General features: G+C 42.3%; 1 protein-coding gene across 4 annotated transcripts in view; it reads right to left on the reverse strand.

The window, feature by feature from the left end:
- Positions 1–1,173: 1,173 nt before the first annotated feature.
- The window catches only part of LOC129814152 (solute carrier organic anion transporter family member 5A1-like), a 30,857-nt gene continuing 7,890 nt past the window's right edge, over positions 1,174–24,140 (reverse strand). For 3 of the 4 annotated variants that reach the window (XM_055866983.1, XM_055866982.1, XM_055866984.1), the window contains exons 3-10: positions 20,283–20,415; positions 15,111–15,331; positions 13,516–13,680; positions 10,478–10,676; positions 6,470–6,629; positions 5,827–6,068; positions 5,535–5,599; positions 1,174–4,976 (exon numbers count right to left, since the gene is read on the reverse strand). In XM_055866983.1, the coding sequence (XP_055722958.1) occupies positions 4,504–4,976; positions 5,535–5,599; positions 5,827–6,068; positions 6,470–6,629; positions 10,478–10,676; positions 13,516–13,680; positions 15,111–15,331; positions 20,283–20,415 (1,658 nt within the window). In that variant the 3' untranslated portion in view covers positions 1,174–4,503. The other variant, XM_055866985.1, reaches the window with a different exon arrangement.

Raw genomic sequence — 24,140 nt, forward strand, 5'->3', positions numbered from 1 at the left:
TATACTATTAGTTATTTTTAGTATACTGTAAATGAATGGTATCCTTTCAGTTGAGTGTACTAGAGATTCGCCTGTCTACCGGAAGTTGATGCTATTGCTATGCAACCTCTTGCTAGCTTGTTAGCATAACAAATGACTAGCTAGACTTCGAGTGTGTTCGTAAATTCAATCTGGAGGGCCAGTACACTCTGGGCGTTCGTAAATTCAGGGTGTGGTCAGATTGTCCATTCGTAAATTCAGAGCTCTTCACTCATGGCACACACTGGACGCTCCGAGGAGTAAGTTTGATCCGAGCATTCTGACCTCACAATGGCAGTCAAGCACCCGCGCTAACTGGCTAGCTACTTTCAGACACAAGTGAGAGAACACCTCTCTGACCATTTTACTCACCCTTGCAGAGCTGGCTAGGACATCACCTCCAAATCATCCTAAAGTATTTCAAAATGATTATGTAGCTCAAAGTCCCTTGTAGATGATTTGGACATGGGTGAAAAATTCTAATATTAATACCATGACTTGAAATGGATTTGTGCCACAAATGCTATAACCAGATAGGAGCAGTTACCAGTCCCTTCCCTAACGTTCGCATTTGGAAACAGTGGGATTAGGGTCTAATGGATTTATTTCAATTGACTGATTTCATTATATGAACTGTAACTCAGTGAAAATGTTGCATGTTGCGTTTATATTTTGGTTCAGTGTAGGAAAAATGCATCCTTCATACAGTATTACATCCCTACTCTGCCTCCTTGAGTACAGCCTCCTTACCTGTCAGGGTCAATGGAAGAAGACAGTCCACAGCGCCACACAGTGTTTGCATACCAAATGGCACCCTATATCAGTGTTTCCCAACTCCAGTCCTCCAGTACCCACAACAGTACACATTTTTGTTGTAGCCCTGGACAAACCGATTCAACTCATTGAGGGCTTGATGACTCCTTGAATCAGGTGAGTTTGTCCAGGGCTACAACAAAAATGTGTACTGTTGTGGGTACTGGAGGACTGGAGTTGGGAAACACTGCCCTATATAGTGCACTACTTTTCAAGAGGGCCCATAGGTAAAAAGTAGTGCATTGTGTAGGGATTAGGGTACCATTTGGAACACACCCATGACCAGTTTTAATCATGTTACGTGTTTATTACCTGCTCCAACAAGCACTTCTTGACCCAAAATCGTGATTCAATTCAATATTTATTTTTTGGAATTTTAAATTGACAGATGTCAAGTATCGAAGGAATTTGTAAACAGTGTGTCCACAAACAATGTACATTTTCTTTCTTATGATGTCAACCATATAGCAGAGGCATTAACTTGTCATTAAAACACTGTCATTTGAAATTAAATAAATATAATACTGCAAAAAAAAAACACAAAAAACATAAATCTACAATCTACCTGAAATAGTCCTTATGGTGACATCCAGGTCAAATCCTTATTTTATGCCACATACAAAGACTAATAAACAGCACTACACAGGGCGGTAAGAGTGAGAGCTCCTCTCTCCTAGCTCCAGAGGAACAGTAGGTTTGCCGGTGAGGATCACAAGAGTACCAGAATTCTGCAGCAAACATCCTGGTACTATAGGTACAGTATAGGTTGAAAAGGTCAAATGATGGCAGCAAGTCAATCAAAAATCCTAGAGTCAAATTCTTCACAGTCCACAGTCAGTCTTATCATTGAGTTCCATTACATGAAGTCAAGAGCATTTCAGAATCAGCAACATCTCAACTTCAATCAATTAGTAGGAAAAGTAAGCACTGAGAAACATAATACTGTAGCCTTTCACTAACCAATTCAATAACACTAAAGTTAGGAGAATCCTTGTCGCAAAATGTAGTCTAGCTAGAATTGTGATTAATTTGCACCCGATTTACTCTATGTATTCTACTTTTTCTTTCACATGAAATGGAATGTTTGACTAAGAGTTATGTGACTTATTTCCATTAATAATAGTGTCTGGAGTCCTGAAAAACTATTACATGCAGCAATTATGTCTATCACAACTACTATCGGATGCATTACACTGTTATTCTAGCTGACAATGTCAGTCATTTTACTATAAAGAGTTTTGGTACCCTTCCATATTAACGGTAACATGTTATAATATCCCATAGTTTTAACGCTATTAACTCTAAACCAACAGCCACATTGTATCATGGAAGTAATAATAATGTTTTATTGTTACATACACCGGATAGGTGAAGTGAAATTTGTTGTTTACAGGCTCAGTGCTGTTCCACCTGCCCAAATTCAACATAGATACATAGAAAAGCATAATTTTAGCTTCTAATATTTAAGTGTTAAAATAAACTGAAAATTACGATTATTCCACCAAATAATTGTCTAGTTATTTCGCTTGGGGAAACACCACAGCTTCATTAGAGTATTTCTACAATATTGCTTACCACATCTGACTAGCAGGTGTCCTAAACCACCCTGTAAAACCAAAAGCAATATGTACTTGAATATTGCATGTTACACCCATGAACTACTTGTTTCAACGATCTTGTTGCCCTCCAGCTTGTATCACTAGTCTCCGAGAAGTAGTGCTGATCTAGAATCAGGTCGCCTCTGTCCATGTAATTGTATTGATTACTGAGCTGTGGGAGTTAGTAACTCCCAGCCCTAAACTCGATTTAGCACTGCTTAAGAAATTAGTCTGATGTCCTTTGAATTAATACAAAGATACAATACAAATACAAACAAAACTTCACCAAAAGGCCAAACAAACAACCTCAGCAGCCATGATTGATATCCCTTTGACAGTTGTTCAGTAGAACATGCTCTATCGTTGACATAGTGAGTAGTTGCATTATAATAATTATTATTGGTTACACAATACATGGGAGAAGTGGCCCTGCTGTTGGTAAATCAATTCATCTAGGCATCCAGTTACAGACCTAATAAGCTAATCTAAACTACTGGCCACAGACTCCCAGTCTTCGCTCGAAGGTAAGGTGAAAGCCGGTGACAGAGGCTACTTACTAAACTACTGACTAACAAATGTGAAATAGTGGTTGGTTTGTGTGGATTAGTTAATCATGGGAAGCACAGCAGTCTCTTTGCACCAGCAGCACTGGTCTGGTCTGCTCCACCACAGAGCCAGCAGGGGGTCTGGTCTGCTCCACCACAGAGCCAGCAGGGGGTCTGGTTCTGCTCCACCACAGAGCCAGCAGGGGGTCTGGTTCTGCTCCACCACAGAGCCAGCAGGGGGTCTGGTTCTGCTCCACCACAGAGCCAGCAGGGGGTCTGGTTCTGCTCCACCACAGAGCCAGCAGGGGGTCTGGTTCTGCTCCACCACAGAGCCAGCAGGGGGTCTGGTTCTGCTCCACCACAGAGCCAGCAGGGGGTCTGGTTCTGCTCCACCACAGAGCCAGCAGGGGGTCTGGTTCTGCTCCACCAGAACCAGCAGGGGGTCTGGTTGGTTAAAACATTGTATGCATGCCAAACGGCACCTTATTCCCTATGTAGCGCTCTACTCTTGCCCTGGTCAAAAGTGGCACACTATAAATGGAATAAGGTACCATTTGGGACGTAAACATTTCAATTCTGATTTTTGTCTGAAACAAGACATGTTAATAAGAGATCGGTAAGCAAAAGATGCCTTCGTTCTGTAAAGCCCATGGCACACGAAGCAACACTGAGGGGGGTCATCATGAGTGCACTTAGACTGTGCCCCAAATGGCACCCTATTCCCCATGTAGTTCACTACTTTGGACCAAAGACCTATCGGCAATTGTCAAATGTATAGCACTACAGTATATAGAGAATAGAGTACCATTTAGGATGCAGCCCAAGTGTGTCTGAAATAGAACAACGGCGAGGGATATATTTGTGGGCCTGTCAATGAGGTAACCACAGAAGAGTGGTTCTAATTCAAAATGTTTCCAGACACATCTTTTCCAAGTCAACCACTCATCATTACACGCAGGTCTGGGGTGATACTGAATGACATTTCCAGATTGTATGGAAAGGGAAGGCAATGCTCAATGTGTGCTTTTAATACAGCTTGCCATTGAATAATAGGGGGAAAAGAAAATGACCTTGCATAGTAGAGGATTTAGTTTATGCTCGCTGGCCAAGCTGCGTAGCTCAGTCACCTCGTCTTGCTGAGGTCTTAGAATGAACACGAAAACTGAGCAATGGAGGATATTATTCATGTCATTTTCACCTAGCGCCACGCAACAATACCATCACTACGATCGTTCTCGAGAAGTATCGAAGGTGCACTTTTCTAAAGAGATGATATGCATTCCCTCCCATGACGAAAACAAACCAAAGAGAAAAGGACACCAACATACTAGGTAGAGGGAAGATTTGCTAACTGGGGTACATCCATTCCAGTGTCTTCCTGTATACATGTTGACCATCCGCTGTCTGTCTGAGTGACGTCTTGTGCGTGTGTGTGTGAACGTATACTATAATACCATACGAGTGAGAACCCAGAGTAAGAAAGGCAGACATTGAAGAGAATGTGGATGGAAGGGCGGTAGGAGTTGCCCTCAGACGCGGGCAGACACCTGTTCCAGAGAGCGAGCGGGAGGGCGAGGGGCCGGCGGGGTTATTGCTTTCAGGCTCTTCAGGCTGTTCCCCGGGCAGCTCTGGCTACTGAGGCCCCTGTTGAGGACGGGGATGATGGGAGGTTCATTGCGTGGTATATTAACGGGACAGGAGCGGGTACGGGCGTGTCCCTTGTGTCCCCCGGCGTGGCAGATGAGGTCGCTCACCGTGTCCATGGGCGAGAGGTGTTTCAGCCAGCGCTCCAGACGCTCTTCCTTGTACTTGATGGAGTACCAGGTGAGGAAGATGAAGATGAAGCCAATGAACTTGAGGCTGGCGGCCAAGCCAAAGTAGACGAAGCGGAAGGAAGTGACATCGTACTCCCAGCAGGAGCCGTGGACACCACAGTCCTGCTGCCACAGCATACAGGTGGTGTCGATCACCGCCCCAAAATAGATGGGAGTAGGTATGTAGGCTGAGGAGAGGAGAGAGAGACCGTTATGATACAGAAGAAGTAGATGGTTGTAGGTATGTAGGCTGAGGAGAGAGAGGGGAGACCGTTATGATACAGAAGTAGATGGTTGTAGGTATGTAGGCTGAGGAGAGAGAGGGGAGACTATTCTACTATTCCACAGCATGCATGTGGTGTCAATGTGGAAGTGGGGATATACGTGGAAGACAAGGACAGAGGAGCAATACACACTCATTCAGAGAGGTTAGCCAAAGACACTTTTTTATTTTATTTTTAAAACCTTCTATTTCTAGCCTAATTAAGTTTTGAATATTGGCAATAAAAGGGGGGGGGGGTGAACAAAAGATGTCAACCTCAGAGAAAATGTTCTGATTACTGTTCAGTTCCTCTTAGTCATTTTCTGACATGAAATGGGAACCTGTTTTTTCAAATGACATTTTGAACCAGATTCAATGTCCCAATGGGACCCTATTCCCCATATAGTGCACTAAATAGGGACACAGCCTAAAAAATAACCTCTCAGTATTGAACTCTGTATTTCACTGAAGCTGCATCACTCACCAAGGGTCCTGAGGAGAACAAACTGCATCCCGAGTGCAAAGGGTCTCTCTTGCTCTTCTACTGACCTTGAGGAGAGGAGGAAGAAGGGAGGAAATGGTGAAGATAGAGGTGCAAAATGATGATAACCTAGGAATCCTTGAAAAGTTTTATTCCATCCTGATTCTAGAAATCACACAACCGGGATCACAGAAAGTTACCATCATTTTGCAACCCGATGAAGAGAACTCACAACCACTATCTCACAATCCCTTCGATAAGTGTGTTTTGTTCAGTGTCTATTCCGGGTCAATACCTAAGAGTGACAATGATGGCGGAGGGCTGAGCGCAGGCCGTGATGAGTGTGACGATGAAGAGGAAGATGAGGAAGGGAATGAGGGTGCTGCAGGTGCGGTCACACTTCCCCGACACGGCATAGCCATTCTCGTTCAGGTAGGTCTTGACGATGACCAGCTGCAGCTGGTTGACTTGGCCGTTAGAGGAGGGGGTGATGACCTGCCTGCTCTGGACACACGCACAGTCAGAGTAGTTCCTGATCTGCGAGACGGAGAGGGAACAGAACACCAGGCATCATTCTCAGCTCATCTTATTGTACTATGGAAGTGAACTTCTAAGGCGCAACTGTGCGTACCACTAGAAGTGTGTTATTCAAGTACTACCAATGTAGACTGTACACAGATGCTTAATTAATGTTTGTTCAATGGTCAGTAAGCTATAACTAGGGTCTAACAATATTGTTTTTCCTGATCATGTAACTGACATTATGGCCAGGAAAAACTCCTGGCCCCAGCTTTAGGTAACTTTCCAAAAATGCCCAGGTATTGCAGAAATCCTGTTTGGAATATTTCTAGAAACAGGAGGGAATAAGCAGAAAATCTGTGAATTTGAGGAAAGTTACCATCATTTCGCGACCCTACTTTTGTGACTGAGAGACTCACTCCTGTGCTGTCGTTGCCCACACTGCTGCAGCCTGCCAGGCAGGGGTTGAAGTAGGTGATTCCGTCTGAGCCACAGACTGGAGCGTACTCATGGATCTTACAGCCACAGTTCACATTACACCCTCCAGTCAGGTTACGATGGGTCATAGTCAGAGTAGGACTGAAAAAAGTGAGGGAGAGAGATTATTTAGAGAGGGGGAGGGGAAGAGAGACAGGGAGAAGGAGAGAGAAAAGAGGGGGATGAAGAGAGCTAAATAACGTAGGACATTTTCCACTATCACAACGTAATTCTTATTCAGACTGATTAAACAATGTTAAGAAGACTATCTTACCATGCTGCTATTCAAAGGTCACATTTACACTGAGATTTGCTGCACCAAAATACATTGCTCACAACCGAGGGCAATTACACCAGTTAGCATGTGTACACTTGCTTATTGAACATCTCATTCCAAAATCATGGGCATTAATATGTCAAGTTCTTCGACACCAATCTCGACAAACCATTTCTTTACGGACCTCGCTTTGTGCATGGGGGTATTGTCGTCACGCTGAAACAGGAAAGGGCCTTTCCCAAACGGTTGCCACAAAGTCGGAAGCACAGAATTGTCTAGAATGTCATTAGATTTCCCTTCACTGGAACTAAAGGGGCCTAGCCAGAACAATCAAAAACAGCCCCAGAAAATTATTCCTCCACCACCTAACTTTCCAGTAGGCACTATGCATTTGGGCAGCTAGCCTTCTCCTGGCATCCACCAAAACCAGATTCATCCATAGGGCTGTCCGACTAAAAAAATATTTGTTGATCGAAAGTTGGCTGTTCTTTCGAGCAATTTGAAACATGTATTTTTCCATATATGGACACACCCAATGTGTTTTAATAAAACCAACTATATGCATTGAGCTTGTCTGATGCTTTAAGCTTACTGTTTCATTAAATAAGACAAACGACTCGAGGGAGCCAGCGATTTAGATAACCAGAAGAAGAAAAACGTAACCTGACCCAACCATCCTCCTCCCGCTCCTGCTGGCTTCTCAGATTCTGCCATTACTCTCCTGAACTTGTCGGTAATAGGTTACACGAGGAGTCGGCAACCTTTCATGTGGAATGACAATTTATCTTTCCATTTCTACCGATCTACGTACCAGTTATGGTTTTCATATGCACATTTGTGGAACATTTTCATTTCATTTATAATAACGTCTTCATATCCGTCTTCAGATCTGTGGTTAATACAAATTCTATCCAAATCCAAATGAAAATGAGACAAACCTAAAAAGTAACTTCTATTGTCATTGCCAACTATGTAAAAATATCCCACATAAAGCCAACAAATAAAAACATTGCAGCCTGCAGGTAGAAAATATACTGATAAAAAAAACAAAAAAACTCCTATAAATCACATTGGCTACCTATGGCCTGTCTGCAACGAACTTGCAACATTGTATAAAATATTCTGTGCCCTCAGAGTTTCCAGCGCCAGTGAGCTAGGGCAGACACAACTGTAGTCTATTTGCGCAAGGGATAAGAAGAAGTGCTTGACTTGGGCAGGAGATCACCGGAGCGGAGTACCAGCACCTCAAATGTTCTACTGCTTGATCTCCTGTTCCTCTTATAGAATATTAGCTCAAAAGTATTGTGGAGCTCCTGCACCTAAACACAAATAGCACCAGCACCCAAAATGAGTACCAGAACCTATTTCAGTTCAAAGCATGCACTGACAACAAGTAATCAGGTAGGCCTATTTTATGACATTTCCACTGGATCAGAGCATGACATTTTTCTCTTTCACTCTGAGTGGTTATCAAAAGGGAGAGAGCTGGAAAGATTTTTCAAATTGACAATAGTTCCTCAGTGTAGGCTTTGTCAATGGATGTAAAAACAGACTTTGTTTGCTTTTTGAGGTGAAGAAAACATTTCTTTGGGACAGGGGCGCAAATTTGATTTTATAAGTGTGGGGGACATAACATTAAAATTTGATTTTATAAGTGTGGGGGACATAACATTATTTTAAAACATTTATCCATTCGGATAAACACTCTAAACAACCTACCCAGACCGCTCGGAGACGTCCGCATAGTCCTAAAGCACACCGATAATGGTGGTGCGTTTAGCCAATCAGATCTCCAAAATGGGCACATTAATATGCCTACATTTGCGCGCAGGCCAGGCAGTCTTTAGGCCTATGTAATTGACTTCTGTGCGTAATCAGGTGCGCGTTCTTACCTTAAAATTGACAGGAGTGCTCCAAACAAAAGACAATTACTAAATTGAATTGACAAAACTCGTAAATGGAATGAAAGAAACCAAAACTTGTTTCTCACAAGTGTAGCATAGGTTGTGCGCTCTGCAAACAACGTGTCCACTCCGACAATTAGAAAGGTAAGACTGGAATAATAATGTATTGAATGCATTAACAGAAATTACCATAACCAAACAAACGTTGTAGATTAGAGATGACAGGAATGAATGGTAAATGTACTACTGGTGATATAGTATATGTAATAGGGGAGTGATATACACTAACCATCAAATGCAAACAATGAAGTTATGAAACAATGAATGTGCACAGATGGGTGGGAGAGAGCGCATTCTGGAGAGAGACGTGCATCTGGGCGATGTGTGGTCAATCTGACGTCTGCATTGGCCGTGCAGCATTTACGATGACACGGCCTCTGCAGAAGTCAGGGCATTCATACTTCTTGTGCTTTGCTGAGCTGTGCAGAGCTGTTGTGAAGGAAGTTGTCAAGGAAGTGAGTTTGTTTATACAGGATGTACCAACCCCACCTACCGTCAGCCAATCATGTATATAGAGCTATACAGAGCCCTCTGCATTGTTACAACATTTGGAAGGAGCATGGTGATGTGGTACATAGCTCCATTTGGCCCCGTAATTGTGTCACATCCTCCATATGGAGCCTCCAACCACATTCTCGGATCAAGCTTAAATTGGCTTTTAGTCTAGGCCTCCCACAATGCATTAGTTCACTGAGATGGGCGCAAATATATCAGCACTCTGTGGTACCGTTCTATGAGCTTGTGTGGCCTACCACTTCTCGGCTGAGCTGTTGTTGCTCCTAAACGTTTCCACTTCCCAATAACAACACTTACATTTGACCGGGGCAATTTTTATACACTTGTCAGCAACGGGTCAATCCTAATTGCATCAGGGACAGGCACCCTTTTCCCTTTATATTGCACTACTTTTCGCCCTATGGGGTGAAAAGTAGCCTTGCATGAGCCTTGGCGTGTGCGAGCCAGAACGGCTCATAGAAACAGGAGCCTATCTCCTGTTTCTGTAGCGTGAGGCAGCTTGATGTACAAGTGCACCGCCTGGACAGGACGCTAGTCTATTGCAATGCCTTACCCCAAATCTATCTCCTTAATGCTGAGTGCCAAGCAGAGACGCATCACAACCCAATTTTACAGTCTCTGTATATCCTGGTCAAAAGTAGTACACTATAAATGGGAATAGGGTGCCATTTGGGATGTAGCCAGAGGTTGGATCTAAGAGAGGGAACAAAGCTCCAGGACTGTAGAACAGAGTTAATTCCTCTAGATCATAACAGTGTCATGCATTAGAGTTCTTGTGTCTGGGGAAGGACTGTGTTCCAAATGGCACCCTATTGCCTATATAGTTCACTACTTCTGACCAAAGCCCTATTGGCCTTGTTCAAAAGTAGTGCACTACAAAAGGGAATAGGGGTTTCATTTTGGACAGGGACTCTGATGTGTGCCGAGGTGATATTTCACAACAGGGGCCTTCATGATGGTCACCTCCTCTTCTCATCATCACTGGGAAACACACACACACACTAAACTTCCTCACATTGTTTAATACTTTGATATGGGGTTTTTGGAGGCTGGAATGTTTGCAGAGAAAGAATTCAATTAATTTTGGGGGAGCTGAGAGAAAGAGGACAAGATCGACAGGGATTGCACGGGGGGAAAAAGTTCAGATTGAAAGAGAGTGTTACTGAATGAAGGAAGGAAGGTGTGGTTCTTACCCAGTGGTGTATGGTATGTTGATGCCTCCTAGGTTGATGCTCTCACAGCCCACTATGAACAGAGTAGAGAAGCAGAGCAGAGAGACCCCACTACAGATCATGGCCAGCTTGGCTGACTCTCTGGCTCCCAGCTTCAGCTTCTTAATTATGTAGCCCCCCAGGACTATACCCACCCCAGCACTGGGCACGATGATCACACCTGTGACAGCAGGAGGCAGAGAGAGAGAGAGTCAATGATGCAGTCTCTAGAACGCATAGATTAGATCACGGCAATCTGTTTCACATCTAGACGCATGTTATTCTACAACATCATTTAATTTGGGCCTCCTGTTCACTTTAAAACACATCATCCAAACAGAAAGAGCAGAGTAGAAGCTCCTTTTTAGGGGAGTGCTGAGGAAGCTTTAAGACGGCTAGCTGTACAACTAATGTTCAGTGGACAGAGTGAAGGCCCAGCCAGCAGCCATGAATAATACAAACACTCTTCCTTAAAATAAAGGGGCACCTGGGAGATGGTCAAGTAGTGAGTGTTAAACTCACAGTGGCCCCATTGACGTGGAGTAATCTTAAAGACACAGACCCCTTCAGGCTGTCCCGGAAGTGTCCCTGACTAAGGAGCGTTTGAAGGCAAGGGCTCTAACTGACCTCTGTGGTGAAGCTGGAGACAATAGACCTGTGTTCCAAACAATGCGCTTCAGAGGGGTGTTAGGTGTGTATTGACTGAACAAAAATATAAATGCAACATGTAAAGTGTTGGTCCTATGTTTCATAAGCGGAAATAAAAGATTGCAGATGTTTTCCAAATGCACAAAAAGCTTATTTCTCTCAAATTTGGTGCACAAATGTGTTTACATCCCTGTTAGTGAGCATTTCTCCTTTGCCAAGATAATCCATCCACCTACCTGAGAGGTGTGATATATCAAGAATCTGATAAACCAGCCGGATCATTACACAGGTGCACCTTGTGCTGGGGGACAATAAAAGGCCACTAAAACGTGCAGTTCTGTCACAAAACACAATGCCACAGATGTCTCAAGTTGAGGGAGAGTGCAATTGGCATGCTGACTGCAAGAATGTCCACTAGAGCTGTTGCCAGGGATTTTAAAAGTTTCTTTCTCTACCATAAGCCGCCTCCAACGTCATTTTTAGAGAATTTGGAAGTATGTCCAACCAGCCTCAACCACAGACCACGTATATTGCGTTGTGTGGGTGAGCGGTTTGCTGATGTCAATGTTGTGAACAAAGTGCCCCATTGTGGTGGTGAGGTGATGGTATCGGCAGGCATAAGCTATGGACAACGAACACAATTGCATTTTATCAATGGCAATTTGAGTGCACAAAAATACCGTGACGAGAACCTGTTAATGTTTTTAAAAACATTATTTGTGACCAACTGATGCATATCTGTATTCCCAGGTCATGTGAAATCCATAGATTAGGGCCTAATGAACTTATTTAAATCGACTGATTTCCTTATAGGAACTGTAACTCAGTAAAATCAATGAAATTGTTGCATGGTAGGCTTATATATTTGTTCAGTATAGATGTGTTTACTAGGGCTGTCAAATAATAAAAATAAAATCTGTGGCTACGGTTCTAGACAAGTCTCTCATTCACCATTGTGGCCTTATTGTAGCTGGCATTTGTGACTGAGACTTAGAAAAGTGTGCTTCAAACAATGTACATTTGTGATTGCTAGACATACAAATATGATTATTTATTAATAGCTTTGAAACAAGCTCTAGTTGCGGACGCAACTGGACTAGATTGTGAAAAACTCTTGGCGGAATGCTCTCAGCTTGACTGCCGCGAGGGAGATTAGCACAATATCGTCATAAGTGCGATTTCATGTTCTTTTTTAGTAGGGGAGTTAGGCTACATGCAGCTAATTACATGTTGTACACAAAATACATTATCGACATGTTTGTACAAACTTGGTTGTTGTAATAGTATTGCGAACATAAACACAAACACTAATCTCTCGTGGACAGATGAAACAGCGAGAATCTGTCAAGGCACATACAATTATGTGAATATGAGCAGCAGTAGTTCCTGGTTTGGGGTTTTCGTCATTGATTATTTGGATTAATTAAGGCGGTGCTTACATTAGGGCGGGCGGTGATTTCACGAGCCCGTGTGTGGAGGATAAACGGTTTCCACACCCACAAAGTCAAAATTGGCTATATTGTAAAAATGTATGAAAACAAAAATGTATTTTTTGGCCATGATAAACACGGGTGAAATTAGCGGAAGAGAGGAGTTTGCGTTTGCGAGGGAAGAGAATTCGCTTCCTTCCTTTGCACAAAGGTAATAACAACTGTTAATGGGATTCCCCCCTCAAAGTAAAACAGGAAATGACAAACTTTCACATGAGAATTTTACTTCTGGGTAACCGAGATTAGCATAACAAAAACATGCAGTCTAGAGATGTCATGTTCTTCTTAGCTGTTGATTTACACACAGGCACAAAACTCTGTATTCGCAGCCACGGCCAAAAACAGAGTTTTACAGAGATGTATCCATCACGATTAATCACAAATTCTGAATTTGCTTCAATTGAGCTGTAATATAAGATTTTTTATACAAACAGCATTGAGAATATTGATGTCTAGATTTTGTCCAAAGTAACAGTTAGAAAAATCTTGTCAATTGATAAAGCTCTTTTTTTAACCTTAATATCAACTTGTTTTAACATCACACTGTTGTTTTTAGCTGTATAGATTTATTTATTATGTTTTCAGTGTATTTTTAACGGTTTCAATGTACGTTCAAAATACACAAAAATACAAAGTGCACTAAAATTACAAAAAGTTTAAAGTTAATTGAGTAGATACTAGGAGTGTATTTACCTGTGTAGATACTAGGAGTGTATTTACCTGTGTAGATACTAGGAGTGTATTTACCTGTGTAGATACTAGGAGTGTATTTACCTGTGTAGATACTAGGAGTGTATTTACCTGTGTAGATACTAGGAGTGTATTTACCTGTGTAGATACTAGGAGTGTATTTACCTGTGTAGATACTAGGAGTGTATTTACCTGTGTAGATACTAGCGCTGGATGCCGGGATGCCAAACTGTGACTCGATGAACTTGGGTATGAAGGTGATGAAGGCGGTGACGATGGCGCTCTCTGCAGTGTAGGACAGGCTCACAAACAGGAAGGTGACATTACTCAAGATCCTCACTGCAGCCTTAGGCAGCTCTACGGAGGGAGGGAGGGAGGGAGGGAGGGAGGGAGGGAGGGAGAAAAATAAAGATGTAGGGGAACACAGCACGTTAGCAAAATGAGCATAAGACAGACAGAGACACGGGAGGCTGACGGACCATTTATATTATGGAGCTATGCAAGGGTACATCTGCTCACCAGGAGGACATAAAGGAATATGTACAATGTACAGTCATTCACTTCACATTCCTATTCAGATTACCCACTACCTTAATAGGAACAACATTTTCTCTGCCCATAATTAGAATGAAACCTCATTACAGTAGTATCCTATATATTTCAACTTAGTAAACTTAATTAGAACATAAAACGAGGCAATAGGCTGTTATTACATTGTAAGTCATTTGTTATAGTGCGAGAGAAGTTCAGCTCCAGCTGTATATAGTGGTCTGTGGTAGCAATAAACCATGTCAAGCATTTATAGACTATGATCAGTATCAGTAACTAGGTTTCCATAAACTTGTCGAGTGATTTTGTGTCGACATCAAAAAAAGGTTTGCATAGAAAAGAGATGCGACAATTGCCTGCTACAGTGCGTTTCCAATGAACTGTCTAAAAACAGCTGGACGTAAGGACGTCACACCTAATAAAAACACTTTGCAAAAACCTAAATGTCGAATAAAAATGGCTCAAGTCTTTATATTATCCTTGCCCTGTAAAGAACAAATATTTTTATAGTTGAAAATAAATGTCTTTTTCAAACAGTAGGCATTTAGAATTAAACGTGGCGAGGAGCTTTATAGTAACGTGATGACATCATGTGCCCCTCGTACCTTGACAATTATTTGGCAATCATAAGTTTACATCATTTGTTGCAATCAAGGAGCGGTAGCTTGACTAGCAAGCCAGCAGCCGGAGGGCTGCCAGTTCGAATACGATGGGAAAAATCTGTTGAGAAGCGAGTTGGCAACCGGAGGGTTGCTGGTATCAAATCAGATACCATTGCCTGCCGTTGTGCTCTTGAGCAAGGCACTTAACCCCGACCACAACAACAGCTCCCAGAGCGCCCAGTGTGGCAACCCCCCGCAACTCTCCAAAACCTGTATGTGAATCTTTCAGAGGTAGGGTTAAAAGCGGAGTAAAATTTCAGGTGGACCTTGTGTGCAATTGAACAATAAAGTGATCTTCAAATGAAGAATGTTTGACAAAAGAAAACCCACTCCTGTAGAAACAGATACAAATGTTGTTGATCTTCAGAAAACTTCTCCTAGATCTGCCCGCAATTATTGTTTGGGTGAAATTGTTGTTGTCGAATAAACCTGGTCAATGGAAACCTGCATATTCATAGTATATGAGAGGCAAGCGTCAGTGAGATAACCCTGCAACCTAATAGCTATATAGTGCACTTCTTAGGGAATAGCGTATCATTTGGGACATACCAAATCCTCTCTCTCTGTATAACATACCTTTAATGTCTTTCCCAAAGCCCATGGATGATGTAACCTTCTGGCTCTTGCTGTCGGCCTTCTCCTTGGAGATGTCATCATCGCTGGACACGTTGTCCAGGGTGATCTTTTTCCTCTTCTTCTTCTTCTTCTTGTTTCTGGGAGGCAGCTTCTTGGGGAAGGCGAACATGGGGAATATGACCAGTAGCATGGCAATGGAACAGAGCAGGAAGCCGCTCCACCTGAGAGAGCAGAGAGGGTTTAGCTTAGTGATGGGGGGGGGTAATCGATTCTCAAAAAAAGAACAAAAATGTATTTAAAAAATTGCTAGGTAGTTAATGTTAGCTAGGCCTAGTCAGCTGTACCTGAGCTAAAGCTCCTGTATTTTTCCTCCTCTACCTTGTTCTCCATCTTCTTTTTAAAATCGTGAGCCAACATGTTTTCAGCACTGTTCACCGGACGTGCTACCTTGTCCCAGACCTGCTGTTTTCAACTCTCTAGAGACTGCAGGAGCGGTAGAGATACTCTGAATGATCAGCTATGAAAAGCCAACTGACATTTACTCCTGAGGTGCTGACCTGTTGCACCCTCTACAACCACTGTGATTATTATTATTTTACCCTGCTGGTCATCTATGAACATTTGAACATCTTGGCCATGTTCTGTTATAATCTCCACCCAGCACAGCCAGAAGAGGATTGGCCACCCCTCATAGCCTGGTTCCTCTCTAGGTTTCTTCCTAGGTTCTGGCCTTTCTAGGGAGTTATTCCTAGCCACCGTGCTTCTACACCCGCATTGCTTGCTGTTTGGGGTTTTAGGCTGGGTTTCTGTACAGCACTTTGTGACATCAGCTGATGTAAGAAGGGCTTTATAAATACATTTGATTGACTTTTATTTCCATGACTGATCAAAACTAATTTTCTCATGGCTTTCTCTTGTCCCTCTGCAGCAGACATGGTGAGCAATATGTTTGGAACATCAAATCACAATAAAAATCACAGTATTGAATTGCAATACATATCGTATCAACATCTAAGTTTCGTGATTTCCTCTCGTGAGGTCCCTGGGAATTCCCAGCCCTAATGTCAAGTGTAATGTAAAGTGTTTATTTTGTATATGACTGTGTGTCTAAGATTATTTTCCTCTCAGGGAGCAAGCCTAGCAGTTAAGAGCATTGGCCAGTAACTGAAAGGACACTGGTTCAAATTGCCGAGTCGACTACAGTAGGTGAAAAATCTGTCGATGTGCCCCTGAGCAAAGCACTTAACACTAATTGTGCCAGTAAGTTGCTCTGGATACGAGCGTCTGCTAAATGACTAAAATGTAAAAATAAAAATGACATTCAAGTTTCTAATCCCATCCCTGTCCTATCATCTGCAATGAGTTCAATAGCACACTCCCACAACACACAAGCCCCAAATTAAACACAGCATGGAACACTGGAAGAGTAATAGTGCATTTGGAAAGTATTCAGAGATGTTCGATCTGATTCAAGTCCGGGCTCTGTCCGGACCACTCAAGGACATTCAGAGACTTGTCCCAAAGCCACTCCTTAGTTGTCTTGGCTGTGTGTTTAGTGTCATTGTCTTGTTGGAAGGTGAACCGTCACCTCAGAGTGCCCTGGAGCAGGTTTTCATCAAGGATCTCTCTCTGTACTTTACCCCGTTTATCTTTCCCTCGTTCCTGACTAGTCTTCCAGTCCTTGCCATTGAAAACCATCCACACAACATGACGCTGCCACCACCATGCTTCACCATAGGGATGGTGCCAGGTTTCCTCCAGACGTGGCGCTTGGCTTTCAAGCCAAAGAGTTTAATCTTGGTTTCATTAGACCATCGTCTGAGAATACTTTAGGTGCCTTTTGGCAAACTCCAAGCACCTTTTACTGAGGAGTGGCTTCAGGCTGGCCACTCTACCATAAAGGCCTGATTGGTGGAGTGCTGCAGAGATGGTTGTCCTTCTGGAAGGTTCTCCCATCTCCAAAGAGGAAATCTGGAGCTCTGCCAGAGTGACCATCGGGTTCTGACCAAGGACATTCTCCCCCGATTGCTCAGTTTGGCCGTGCGGCCAGCTCTAGGAAGAGTGTTGGTGGTTCCAAACTTCCTCCAATTAAGAATGATGGAGGTCACTGTGATCTTGGGGACCTTCAATGCTGCAGAAATGTTTTGGTATTGTTTTCTAAAAACTACAACTTCAAAAAATATATATATATATTTTTTTTAACTAAAAATTTGTTTTCGCTTTATGGGGTATCGTGTGTAGATTGATGAGGATTTTTTTAAATGTAATAAATTTTTGAATAAGGCTGTAACGTAACTAAACGTGGAAAAAGGAGTCTGAATAGTTTCGAATGCACTGTATGTACAGTATTTCAAATCCCACATATTTCAAGTCCCACATTTTGACAAGCTAACATGAACATACATTTTTTTTATCCCCTTTTCTCCCCAATTTTCGTGGTATCCAATCGCTAGTAATTACTATCTTGTCTCATCGCTACAACTCCCGTACGGGCTCGGGAGAGACGAAGGTCGAAAGCCACACGTCCTCCGAAGCACAACCCAACCAAGCCACACTGCTTCTTAACACAGCGCGCCTCCAACCCGGAAGCCAGCCGCACCAATGTGTCGGAGGAAACACCGTGCACCTAGCCCCCTTGGTTAGCGCGCACTGCGCCCGGCCCGTCACAGAAGTCGCTGGAGCGCGATGAGACAAGGATATCCCTACCGGCCAAACCCTCCCTAACCCGGACGACGCTAGCCCAATTGTGCGTCGCCCCACGGACCTCCCGGTCGCGGCCGGCTGCGACAGAGCCTGGGCGCGAACCCAGGGACTCTGGTGGCGCAGCTAGCACTGCGATGCAGTGCCCTAGACCACTGCGCCACCCGGGAGGCCCCCATAACATACATTTCTATCACAACCAATCAATCCCATCATATTTAACATGTTAGGCCTAAGCATTAACAATCAAATATGTAAACGTCTAAATATATACACGATTTATTAGATATTTAATAAACAATACAAAACACATACAAACGACTTGATCATTACATCACACCTGCACAGAACCACTAGCCCCCACCTCTATCTCCAGCGTCCTTATCACTTTGTGCCAAATGGCCTCAAACTGCACCATTTTGTTTCTCTGTCGCCCACGCACTTACATTTTTTTTTTTATAATAAAGAATTTCACCTTTCCATTGCGTAAATGACGGAGCATTGGTTGATTTACAGTTTTTGAGTATACATTTATTTTAAAGAAATTATGAGAATACTATTGAAGTTGGATGTATTTGAAAATATCTACCATGGTCAACCCACAATTGTTTTTTAAAGTTGTCATAGAAATAAATGTATTTCCTATTACCAACTAATTTACAGCTTCTATGCCTTTAGTATTCCATGTGGGCCAATTTATCAATGAATTCTGAAAAGCTATCCAACGATTGTTCCATACGGTTGCGTTTCGAGTGATATTGGTTCTTGTAAAATGTGTTTCATTTTCTTCCATATCATTATAGTATTCTTAACTATGAAGTTGTAATGTTCCTTTGAAAATAGACACATAAAAATATTCTGGGTATGAGCGTATCTTCAATATGTACCCATTGTTCCTCTTTTGTGCATTTAACTATTTGTCGCAAGTAAACGCCTTGGGTAGAGAGTTCATACAATTCCAAGTCTGGAAGATTAAAACCACCCTCAGACTTAGGAAAATGTAAAACTTTCCTTTTTATTCTATGAAATGTATTTGCCAATATAAAAAGTCTGTTATGACCTACTATTCTTTTTTAAAGAATGTCTTCGGTTGGATAGCAGTCGCTGTCCATGGTTCTGAAAGACCATGTAGCTATGTGCATAATAGCAAAGTTAATCAGCATATTGGTGTTGAGAACAATGCGGCGTCGGCAGCAGCAGAGTGAGGAGACGAGAAAACAGCACTTGCCTTAAGACAGATCCTGCTTCTGTTGCCTGTTTGAGTGTTTGTTTAATAGCCTACTGATTCCATGAGCTCCAAGCCTCATGCAACCACAACATGTCAGATTAAGCAATTTAACAAATCCGTCCCTTTTTAAATCTTTGCTATGCTGTAATAAAGGATTTACACTTTTTTTTCCATTCGAACAGCCTCTCAGGTATTACCTAAAATGTCCTTAGTGTTATTTACACTGTTCCAAATGGTCAGAAAAAGTATAATATTGTAATATAACAGCACCTGTTTTAGGCTGGGTTTCTGTATAGCACTTTGTGACATCTGCTGATGTAAAAAGGGCTTTATAAATACATTTGATTGATTTTTTCATCGATCGCACTTCCCCTTTCCCTCTTGAGCAACCAGTAAATATTCCCTCGTTTCGAGTTTCTCTTTCATGTCCTACGCATCTCTTTTGCTGTCACATATGTTACGGTGTTCAGGGTTTGTAATAACCAAAATATTGATGCGAGTATGATAGGCTATAGATCAGGCGCTGTTGGTCACGTGCATGCTAATGCATACATCTGTCATGTAAAGAGAGCACTGGTTGAGGGATCAGGGAATGTTTTTCCCTAATCCCTAAATAAATGAGGGACTTTGGTAACAGAACTTTTCAGTCAAAAATGGCTATAAGAAAGACAATGCACACATGCTGTGTTTATTTTTTACCACAGCAAGTCTGAACCCAAATCAATTGCGGTCGGACTCCCCCTAGTCATTTGTGTGTCTTAATTATTTTATCAAACAGTGCTCATAAAGCATCAGACAAGCTCAGTGGATATAGTTGATTTTTTAAAAACACATTAGACACAGGGTGTGTCTACATGTAGAAAAATACATGTTTAAAAATTGACTAATCGATTGGTCAAAAGAACAGGCTATTCTCGGTTGACCAAGATTTTTTGGGTGGTAGAGACGGCCCTAAAGGGAAGCCATGGCTTGTTGGGTTTTAGTTGCAGTGTTGCTTTAGCCACAGATTGGTTCGCTGTTGTTAATAACTGACCGCCTCATTCTCTCCCGGTTACATGGTGATTTTGATATATCGATTTTAAAGGCTTACGTGATGTCTGGTTTCTTTATATAACCACAGTCTTGTTGATACAAAACTGAGCTACTCTCCCCCCATGCGTCCTATCGGTACGCGCATGCGCCTCTCTAACATTTCTATTCAATCATATCATTTAACATATTCAGTGAAAGGTCTGGAACATTACCAGTTGCCAATGAAGCGAGGGTCGCTCTGATCGATGTTGACCACAGTCTTGGGGTCGACGTAGAAGCCGATGAGAACTCCTCCCATCAGGTACCCAGCAGCTGGACCCAGGGCTCCCATCACGTACATGACAGCTGCAGAGAGAAAGAAAGACATGACGTGAGGCATAAGGACAAATGTACATGTTGAGAATGGATAAGAAGAGTTGGAATACTAAGAGAACGGAGAATAAAGAGTATGGATGCATCCCAAATGGCACCATATTCCCTATATAGTTCACTACTTTTGACCGGAATCTAAATGGGGGCAACGTCATTTATCTAATGGTGCAAATGCTACTATGAACATGATATCCTCAAACACCTCAGCCAGAAGTTGATAGGGCTGCGTCCCAAATGGCACCCCATTCCCTATGTAGCGCACTACTTTTGACCCTTCACTATCTAGGGAATATGGTGCCATTTCTAGACACAGGCTAGGCCTTCCCTTTCTGTATCATCCAGCAGTTCACACCCACATGACACAAAACTGCTTAATACTGTATGTCATCACATCATGCACCAACCAGTCTTCCTCCTGACTCAGTGTGGCAGCAAAACACAGGAAGTTGTGAGCCCCAGCTGATTGTGTGGACATGGTTTCCTGTCCAAGGCCTGGAGGCCAAGTTGCAGGCCTAATCTCTTATTTGAGCAGAGTACTATTTTTGGTGGCTGCACCCGTTATGGAACAGGTTCCGATGCAGACACACAGCAGCAGGAGCGTGGGCCCCAAAACGCCACCCTATTCCCACCCTTCTCCATGCTCACCCCAACACCAGTATTTTATGTTCATGTGATCTATAGTGTTATTGTGTTTCCATCAGGAGTGTGACACTAATGGCTTGTGGCGAGCAGAATTAACAACCTCTGCATCATTCAAGACTGATGCTTTGTGAGAAGGTATTAAAGTGAGAGCAGGTCCACCGGAGTCATGGCCCAGTGAGACACGGGTGCCGGCCCACGAAGATGGAAACAGAAAAGTCATCCTTTTGGGTAAAACACTGGGGGAAATTCTCAATGGAAATGATGCCTAATGAACAGGCGCCTCATTTATAACTGTTGTGTACCATTTCTGAAGAAAGATAAACATATTGATTTATAAACCTTTATTTGCTGTATAATTTGGAACTATTGGCATTAAGGCCAAATCAAATGAAATGCAAACGAGCGTGTACACGCTGGAATTAGAATGCATGGTAGTGAATAGCAAAAAACAGATGGGTCGCGAGCGTCAGTGGGCCTGGGAGGCCATAGGACCACCCACTGGGGAACCTGGCCCTGCCAATCAGAATGAGTTATTCCCCACAAAAGAGCTTTATTACGACAGAAATACTCCCAGTGGTCTTCGGTTGTGAGGCCGGTTGGACATACTGCCAAATTCTCTAAAATTACATTGGAGGCGGCTTATGGTAGAGAAATGAACATTCAAATAACTGGCAACAGCTCTGGTGGACATTCCTGTAGTCAGCATGCCAATTGCATGCTCCCTCAAAACTTGAGACATTTGTTGTATTGTGTTGCGTGACAAAACCACACATTTAGTGGCCTTTTATTGTCCCCAGCACAAGGTGCATCTGTGTAATGACCATGCTGTTTAATTAGCTTATTGATATGCCACACCTGTCAGGTGGATGAATTATCTTGGCAAATGAGAAATGCTCACTAACAAGGATGTAAACAAATGTGTGCACAACATTTTAGAAAAATACACTTTTTGTGACTATGGCACATTTCTAGGATCTTTTATTTCAGCTCATGAAAAATTAGGACCGACACTTTACAAGTTGCATTTATATTTTTGCTCAGAATAGAAATAACGAGACTAGCTGAATTCTTTATAAACTGCTCGGGTGTATTAGCTACAACTCGCCTCACACTCATAACAGAAAACAGGTACGGTGCCTCCCATAGGACATATAAGGTGAGTCAAAAGAAACACACAACAATAATTCACAAGGGCTACATTGCTAACATCATGACAATATAAATTGGCATACGCTACGCAGTGTATGTGAATTGATGCTCTCTAATCTTGTGCGCATATTTTAACGGCGTCTTTTCCGTGTGGTTTGGCATGCAAAAGACAAATTGTTGTTCATTATTAAGTTTATCTATAGATTATTGGGTTCATATGTCCTGCCTTGGTATAGACCCTGAGATTAAATAGGCAATGATGTCACGATCCTATCGCACAGCAATACCGTAGCCTACCCATATTTTACTTAAGCTACCGTTCTAATCTTTAGCAGTAATTTGTGCTTTATCTGGAAAAGGATTGTGTCAGTTTCTGAAAGACAAAACAATGGCAAATTGTCGTGGACGTGTCAGCAGAACGTTTGTTGAATTCAATCTTTTGCGTCAACTTTTCCCCCAACCTACAGTGCCTACAGAAAGTATGTACACCCCTTGACTTTTTACATATTTTATTGTGCTATAGCTTGAATATCAAATATATTTTTGGGGTCACTAACATACACGCAATACCCCATAATGTCAAAGCGGAATTACGTTTATTTACAAATTCTTACAAATGAAAAGCTGAAATGTCTTGAGTCAATAAGTATTTAACCCTTTGGTTATGGTAAGCATAAATACATTCAGGAGTAAAAATGTGCTTAAGAAGTTACATAATAAGTTGCATGGACTCATTCTGTGTGCAATAATAGTGTTTAACATGATTTTTGAATGATTACCTCATCTCTGTACCCCACACATACAATTATGTGTAAGGCACCTCAGTCGAGCAGTGAATTTCAAACACAGATTCAACCAAAGACCAGGGAGTTTTTCCAATGCCTCGCAAAGAAGGCAATTATTTTAAAATGGGTATAAATAAAAAGAATCAAACACTGAATATCCCTTTGAGCATGGTGAAGTAATTAATTACACTTTGGATTGTGTATAAATATACCCAGTGACTACAAAGAAACAGATGTCCTTCCTAACTCAGTTGCCGGAGATCGGCTTGATAATCTATTGCAAGACTTGAAAATGGCTGTCTAGCAATGATCAATAACCAACTTGACATAGCTTGGAGAGTTTAAAAAAGAATAATGGGCAAATATTCAACAATCCAGGTGTGCAAAGCTCTTAGATACTTACCCAGAAAGACTCACAGCCATAATGGCTGCCGAAGGCAATTGTAACATGTATTGACTCAGGGGGTTGAATACTTTTCATTCATCTTAATCCACTTTGACATTACAGAATATTTTGTGGAAATCGTTGAGAAAAATAAGACAAATTTTAATCCCAATTTGTAGCCCAACTAAATTTGGAAACAGTCAATGGGTGTGAATAATTTCTAAATGCAATGTATATATTTGGTTTGCTGTTTTTGGTTTCAGTTGGTGTCCTCTACATTTGGTCATACAGGCAGTTCTGTTTCAGTTGGGGCTGGGATCTGGGGGGCTATCTATGGGAAATAAAGCAGATTTGTTGGAAAGGTGTAAGATGACAGTGCAGTGTCAGCAGGTTGCCATGACGATGCAGTCATCCCACATTTCATTGTGCCTGACCCTGTGCCGCCTGTCTCCCTCCCTCCCGCAAGGTCACAGGGTTCCAATTGATCCAGCTGCCAGGCTGAGGCTCGCATCATTTTTCTGTAACATCCGGCCCGTTACGCTTGCATCAATCTCCTTTATGAGTACAGGACGCGGACACTAAGAGTAAAACACCTAATTTCACCCGTCTGAGATCATGTACTCAGGGCTGTAGAGACACAGAACAGCTCCTTAAGAATATACTGTATGTAATTAAGCAATGTATTAATGATAATAATGGACTCTGACTGAATGGGTAGTTCACCACTTTGTTCCCCA

The sequence above is a fragment of the Salvelinus fontinalis genome, chromosome 17 (assembly GCF_029448725.1).
Source record: "Salvelinus fontinalis isolate EN_2023a chromosome 17, ASM2944872v1, whole genome shotgun sequence".
NCBI classification, from domain to species: domain Eukaryota; kingdom Metazoa; phylum Chordata; class Actinopteri; order Salmoniformes; family Salmonidae; genus Salvelinus; species Salvelinus fontinalis.